The sequence below is a fragment of the Microtus ochrogaster genome, chromosome 17 (genome assembly GCF_000317375.1).
Source record: "Microtus ochrogaster isolate Prairie Vole_2 chromosome 17, MicOch1.0, whole genome shotgun sequence".
Taxonomy (NCBI): Eukaryota; Metazoa; Chordata; class Mammalia; order Rodentia; family Cricetidae; genus Microtus; species Microtus ochrogaster.
In genome coordinates this window covers 13664538-13671546 of record NC_022019.1, presented here as the reverse complement: position 1 = coordinate 13671546, position 7009 = coordinate 13664538, and the positions used below count along the sequence as shown (strand labels likewise).

Genomic DNA, 7009 nt, shown 5'->3' with positions numbered 1-7009 from the left:
TGCGCCACCACCGCCCAGCAGTTTCCAGTTTCTTAATCATACCATCTGATGCTCCCGAATTATTAACTGAATTTGATGACCTACATGGTGTGTGTGTGTGTGAGTGCTGCAGAGGGAAAAGCTATTGCCAGCAGTTTAGGCACACACCTCTAATCCAGAACATGGCAGACTGAGGTGAGAGGACCAGGGTTTGATTCCAGCCTGAGAGAAAGCAATAAATACCCTGTCTGAAAAGAGGCAGGGTGGAGGTGGCACGCAGGGCAGAAGTATACAGATGTATGGACGTTGAAGGAAAATGTTTAGATTCCTTGAATCCTCTCTTAATTCAAAGTAATTTGGTCAAACATTCTTAGGGAAAGCCCAGTTTTGCAGGTAGGCAGGAGGCATTCTTAGCAAACTCAAAGCGACATTGACTTTGTGGTGGGTGGTGAGATTGTAGGCTCTGAGTCAGGGTTTCCGGAGCTTTACTGATGTGTTTGTGTAATAAAGATCTGCATGAGGGCCCAGCTAATGCAGTGTGGTCAGATGTCACTGGGCAAGCCTATTAGCCAATCTCCATGGTGTGCATGTTCAGGCTTAACCCACAGACGTGAGGAAGTGCTAACGTGTTTGTTAAGCTGCCCCTCTAGTATCTGGCCTTTCTTGCCCCCTTTGGGGACTGTCTAGAATTGGTTGAAGCACAAAGCATTAGAAGTAGACTTCAAGGCTGACTGACTGGTCACCACAGAATACAACCTCCTCTATTGAAATTAGTTTTTCACATCTAGGTAAAACTAAAGGTAAATTGAATAGTTGATATGCAAAAGTTAATTTAGGGTTGGCAGTGGAGGGACTTGTCTTATTTTGTATTTGTTATGTAAGTTAAATTGAGTAAAAACTTGGCTTCTCTGTCATGGAATTCCTTTATCCCAAATGTGACACAGACATTTATTTGGCCAAGGTTATTTGGGAAATACTACTGAATCTACAGCGCACAGCCCCTTTCCTGAGAGCTTATCTTTTACCACTGGGGAGTGAGGCAGGCTGAAGCAGTTTATTTCTTTGGGTCAGACAAACAGAAGAAAATAAAAGTAAGAGAACTTACACACATGACTGGTCTTTTTTAAACAGCTGTGTTCAGACATAATCCACATTGAAATGATGTAACCAGATTCGTGGTTTGTAGTTTGCTCGACTGTACACTCATAAACACGTTTTGTCTCCCTCAGAAGAAAGCTAGACCTGTAGCAGTCGCTCCTTTGCACCAGCCAGCCATCCTTACTTTCTGTTTGTACAGTTCTCCACTTGGGTGTTTAGTCGAATGGACTCTCATAGCACATTGTCTTTGTGACTGTGTATTACAAGTTTTCTATTGCTATTATTATTGTGTGTGAGGTATGTATGTGTGCAGATGTGAGCCTGCCGTGGTGTGTGTGGAGGTTAGACTGGTTCTCTTCTTCCACCTTTACGTGGGTCACAGGTTTGGAACTCAGGTTGCAGGCTTGTGTTGTAAGTACCTTTGCCTATTGAGCCATCTCACTGGCCTGTGCCTGTCTGTTTTCACTCAGTGTAAGCCTCGGCCAAGTAGTAGCTTGTATCAGTAGTTCATTCATTTTATTTTATTACTTTAAAGTAATAAAATTGTTGTGTGTACTAACTGCCTATGTGGAGATCAGAGAACAGCCTTGGGGAGTTGATTCTTTCCTTCCACTGTGGGTTCCAAGGGCAGAATGCAGGTTATCAGGCTTGCCCATCAAGCCCTTTCCCTGCTGAGCCATCTCTCCGGCCCCCTTCATTTGAATTATTGAGTAATGTTCCATTCTGTGGCAGTTCACATTATCTGTGTTTTGCTTGATGGACGTTGGAATTCTTTCTTTTTCTACTTTATGCAAAATATACAGCTGTGAACTTTTTTTTTTTTTTGGTTTTTTGAGACAGGGTTTCTCTTTGGCTTTGGAGCCTGTCCTGGAACTAGCTCTGTAGACCAGGCTGGTCTCGAACTCACAGAGATCCCCCTGCCTCTGCCTCCCGAGTGCTGGGATTAAAGGCGTGCGCCACCATTTCCCGGCAGCTGTGAACATTTTGTCTGGGAGTTCTTGTGTGGATGCAGGTTTCTGTGTTTCTCTTGAATTCTATCTAAGAATAGAATTGCTGGGTTGTATGATGACCCTGCTTAGCCCTTTTAGGGACAGTTTTCCCAAGTGACTGCCCACTTCCATGCCAGTCATGTGCCTTCTGCACATCCTTGCCAACCTTTGTTTTGCTTTGTTGATTATAGTTCTCTGAATGGGTGTGAGGGGGCATCTCATTGTGGTTTGGTTCTCTTCCTATGGTGTCGGGTGATGCTGCATGTCTTCCTGTACTCACTAGGCACTTTTGTACCTTGTTTGAGTGTTGTCTTTACTGATACTTTGTCCATTTGAAGATTGATTAGTCATCATTTTTATTATTGACGTGTAAGGGTAAGACTTCTGTTGTTGTTTGAGACAATATTCCTAGTCTATGCTGGCCTCCATATCTTTATACATCTGAGGGTCATCTTCAACTCCTGATCCTTCTGTCTCTACTTCCCAAGTGCTGGGTCTGCACCTCCATGTGCAGCCAAGAGTTCTCTACATATTCTAATGTAAGCTCCTTAGTATACAGATGCCATTAGCAAACTTTTTGTTCCAGCTCAGTGTGGTCTTTTCTCTGTTTTTTTTTTTTTTTTTTTTTTTTGACTCCCACCCCTGCCCATGTTGCTGAGAATCTAGGGATTTAACTCAGAGCCTCCTGAGGTCTCTCTACTGAGTATAGCCCCAATCCCTGCCTTGAACCTGTGTGCTTGGGGTGTCACTGCCGACTTAGCAGTATGAAGATTTTGTTTATGAACATAGAGTGTCTTTCCCTTTATTTAAGTCTTTAACTCTTTTCAACTGTATTTTGGATTTTTCAGAATACAAATCTTGAATTTCTTTTCAATTTATTCCTAATTTTAAATTTTTGATACTATTTTAAGTACAATTATTTTTTTATTTCATTTTCATATTTCCATTGCTGGTGGCGGTATAGAAACACAATTGATGCTTATCTATTCAGAAGCATATTGTGTGTACACACACATACACATACACAAATTGTTTGGTCTTTCACATACACATACACAAATTGTTTGGTCTTTTTCTAGTAGGTCTTATAGGACGTTTCTGTACACAAGACAGAACCATTGGCAAGTAGAGAGATTCATGCTTCCTTCCTTCCCAGTCTGAATACCTGTGTTTGTTTTTCTTGCTTGACTGCCCTGACTAGAATGTCTAGTACAGTGGTTAGCAGAATTTGAGCGGTAAGCATCCTTGTTCTTATGTTGGAGGTTGAACTGTCTAGTCCCTCGCCATCAAGTATAATGCTAGCTTTATTAGATTGAGAAGGTTCCCTTCTCAGCGTATTTCTCCTGAAACACTGGAATTTCTGTTAAATATTTCCCCCAAATTATTCATTTCTTAAATATGGCTTTTCTTTTCTTTTTAATCTACAGAAATTGACTTACATACCAAATGTGTGGTGGATGTTGAAGCAAACAAAGTTATTCTGAATCCTGTAAATACAAATCTTTCCAAAGGAGATGCCCGGTAAGTTAAGAAACAATGTCATGTTCACTGAAATTATCAGTGGCTCCTGGATGAACCTGGGCGCTCCCTAGAGACTTAGACGCAGCCTACCAGGAGGCTGTTCTCAGGCTGCAGATGAGTGGTGAGGGGATGTTACGAGGTTTCAGACAGAGCTCCGGACAGTGGAAACTCGGATAAGGGTGAGCACTGTGGACAGGTAGTGCTGGGTGAAGATCCAGGCAGGTGAATGCAGAGAGGGCAGAAAGGGAGACTGCACTGACGCCTTAGTGGGGAGGCTTCGCCTTAGGCTTGCCCAAGTCCTGTCATCAGTTGGGGCCAGTTCCAAGTGCTACCTTCTTGAAGACTTTCCTGCAGCCCTTAGAAGGTTGTCTCCTAAATACAGGCGAACTGGAGACCACCTAATTTAATTACTGCACATTGCTAACTCTTTGAGGGGCACCCTGATCCTATCAGACCGAGAATAGATATTTCAGCATCACTTGTGAATTTGGACAAATGTGTGAACAGAAGGAAAGAGTGAGAAAGTGAATTAGGAAACAACAAATGAGATTAATTATGTTTGTCTCAAAAAATGGAGTGAAATGAATTAGATAACTAAGCTGGACTCACATCATAGACACGCCAGGAAGCAGACAAGGAGATTTACCTTGTAGCCCAGGCTGGCCTTGAATTTATTGTTTTCTGCTCCCAGCCTCCTGAGTGCTGGATTACAGCTGTATGCTACCACACACCTGTCTCTGGCTTGTATGAGCAGGAGGTGAACTGGGAAAAGTTGGTGCTGTAGAAAGCAGAGTAAAGTTGGGGATGCTTTTGTGCTGACCCTGGACTTGGAAGTCAGGTAGATACTCTGTAAAAACTGGGTAGTGTGGCTTTTGGTATTTCATGGTGATCTTTTGATTTGAATCTAACAATTGCTGGATGTGGGGTCAGAGATTCTGAATTGAATCCATCCATAGCTGTCATGTAGCTAGTGTTTCTCTCTTAGATAGGGCCTTGTTTTGTGGTCAAAGCTAGCCTGGAACTCATAGAAATCCTCTTGCCTCAGCTTCCTGAGTGGCTAGAGTATAGGTGTAAACCACCATGCCTGTCTTGTAGCTAGTTAATTTTAATTTATTTGAACCAAATTTCTATGATGCCAGATTTACCTATTTCACAGAATAATTTTTTTCCTTCAAAGATCAAATTAATGTTTGGTCAAATATTTTATAAAGTGCTTTGCAAATGTTTATTGTACTGATGGTGGAGCTATTTCTTAAGTATCTCTTAAGAAATCCTTAGTAATAAGGATTATGGGTTATGTTATTAATGACATGTTAAGGGTATAGTCTTGTAAAACATGATACTGGGAGTCTGGGGATGTAGCTCAGTTGGTAGAGTGCTTGCCTCACACACACAGGGCCCTGTGTTGAATGCCCAGCACCACATAGACCAGGCATGGTGGACTCCTGTAATCTCAGCACTCATGGTGGAGTCAAAAGGATCAGAAATTTAAGGTTACCTTTGGGCTCATATTGAGTAGAGGCTAGCTTGGGCTACTAAAAGAGTTTGCCAGGATTTCATACTGGCCAGTAAAATGCACCATGGCTCTGTGGGGCATTGCTTTTGTTTTTTTTTCACTTCGGGGACTTGCAGTGCAGATGCATTATTTGGACCCGTGGGCAACTTCGTGTAAATCTGGATATAGTGACTGCGCTCAGAATTCTGACTTTGCCTCCCTAAGGCATGGCAGCTCATCCTTGCACTTTGTTTACCCGGTGCTTCTGTTATCTCTTGTTACTTCAAAAGCATAGTACCTTAAAATGGCAGCCATCAGTTTTTGTTCTGTGGTTTCTGTGCTTCAGGAGACCAGTCAGGGCACAGTGGGATGGCTTGCTCTACTCCATGTTATGTAGGATCTGGCTGGGAGATTGAAGACAGGGTTCGGAATCATCTGGGAGGGCTGTGGACATCAGGCCTGGTAGTTCACATCTTCTGTTGAGTGGAGATGTCTTTGAGGATGTGTGCAGGACTACAATTCATAATCCGGTGACCAGTTCCAAGATGAATGTCCCAAAAGAGGCCAAGCCAGGAGGAAGCATATCTGCCTTGTATGTCCATTGTGTGGGTCACACAGTTCAGTTCTGTCCCATTTTCCTGCTCAAGGCTAGTGGAAAACTCTATAGTTTGTGAAGTTATTTCGTGTGTATGTGTGTTTCTGTGTCTGTGTGTATGCATATGCAGATCAAAAGTCAACCAGCAGGAGCTGGTTCTCTCTTTCTTCCATGTGGTTCCTTGGGATCGACCTCAGGTCTCAGGGATGGTAGCATGTGCTCTTACCCAATAAGCATCTCTGGTTTAGAGAAGGAAGCATTCAGCCCCCAAGCCTTGGGTTCTAAGGATGGCATTGGTAGGGTGACAGGTAGATATGCCCACTGTCTTTGGGTGCAGTCTTTCAGATTATGGGGTGTAGCTGCCTGAGAAAGTGACTGAAATGAAGTGAGCCTACAAACTTAAAACAGTACCTGTCCCCCGAGATCTTCCTGTCTTGGAGGTCTGTGAAAAAGTAGCACGTTTTGATTATATAGATTATTTTGGATGGTTCTTTTCTCTCATATAGTAAGAATAGAAATTGAATATTATTTACTATTGTAGAATACAAAGTTCCAAGAAGGATTAAGTATAATTATATATAATGTTTTTTGGCCAAATAAAGTTAAGCAACTTGACTTTTGAGACAAGGTATCCCTATATAACTATGTAGCCCAGGCCAGCCTTGAACTAATTAATGATCTCCCTGCCTCTGCCTCAGAGTGCTGAGACTATAGGCATATGCCATCATGCTCAGCTTTGAACCATAGATTTTTAAAGAACAGATTTTCATTTAAGTATATACATGTACAGAGAATTGCATAGCTTGGTGAATTTTTTTGAATAATTTATTTTAACTTTATTTTAGGTGCATTGGTGTAAATGTGTCAGCTCCCAGGGAGCTGAAGCTACAGGCAGTTGTGAGCTGCCATGTGGGTGCTGGGAATTGAACCCTGGTCCTCTGGAAGAGCAGCCAGTGCTCTTAACCATTGAGCTACCTTTCCAGCCCCAGTTTGGTGAATTTTTATAAATTGGATATTCTTCTACAACCAGTACCATGTAAAGGATTGCTCAGCCAATAAAAGTGGTTGACACCAAGCCTAGTGACTTGAAACCCATGGTGGAAGGAGAGAACTGAATCCTGAAAGATATCGTTTGACCCATGCAAGAGCAGTAAATAAAATAAGAATGAGAAAAAGGAACAGAATATTGCTAGTGTGCAAAAGATTACTTGATGAGATCTCCCTCTCGACCTTCCTCCTTTCTTCCACAGGATGTCATAAACTAGACCAGGCTGGCCGCCCCCCCTTTCTCTCCCCTTCCTTCCTTCCTTCCTTCCTTCCTTCCTTCCTTCC

General features: G+C 42.5%; 1 protein-coding gene across 1 annotated transcript in view; it reads left to right on the top strand.

The window, feature by feature from the left end:
• The window catches only part of Kif13b (kinesin family member 13B), a 150105-nt gene that overhangs the window by 12196 nt on the left and 130900 nt on the right, over nt 1–7009 (top strand). The window contains exon 2 of the mRNA XM_013349264.2: nt 3494–3587. Coding sequence (XP_013204718.1) covers nt 3494–3587 — 94 coding nt within the window. The remainder of the gene's footprint in view (nt 1–3493; nt 3588–7009) is intronic.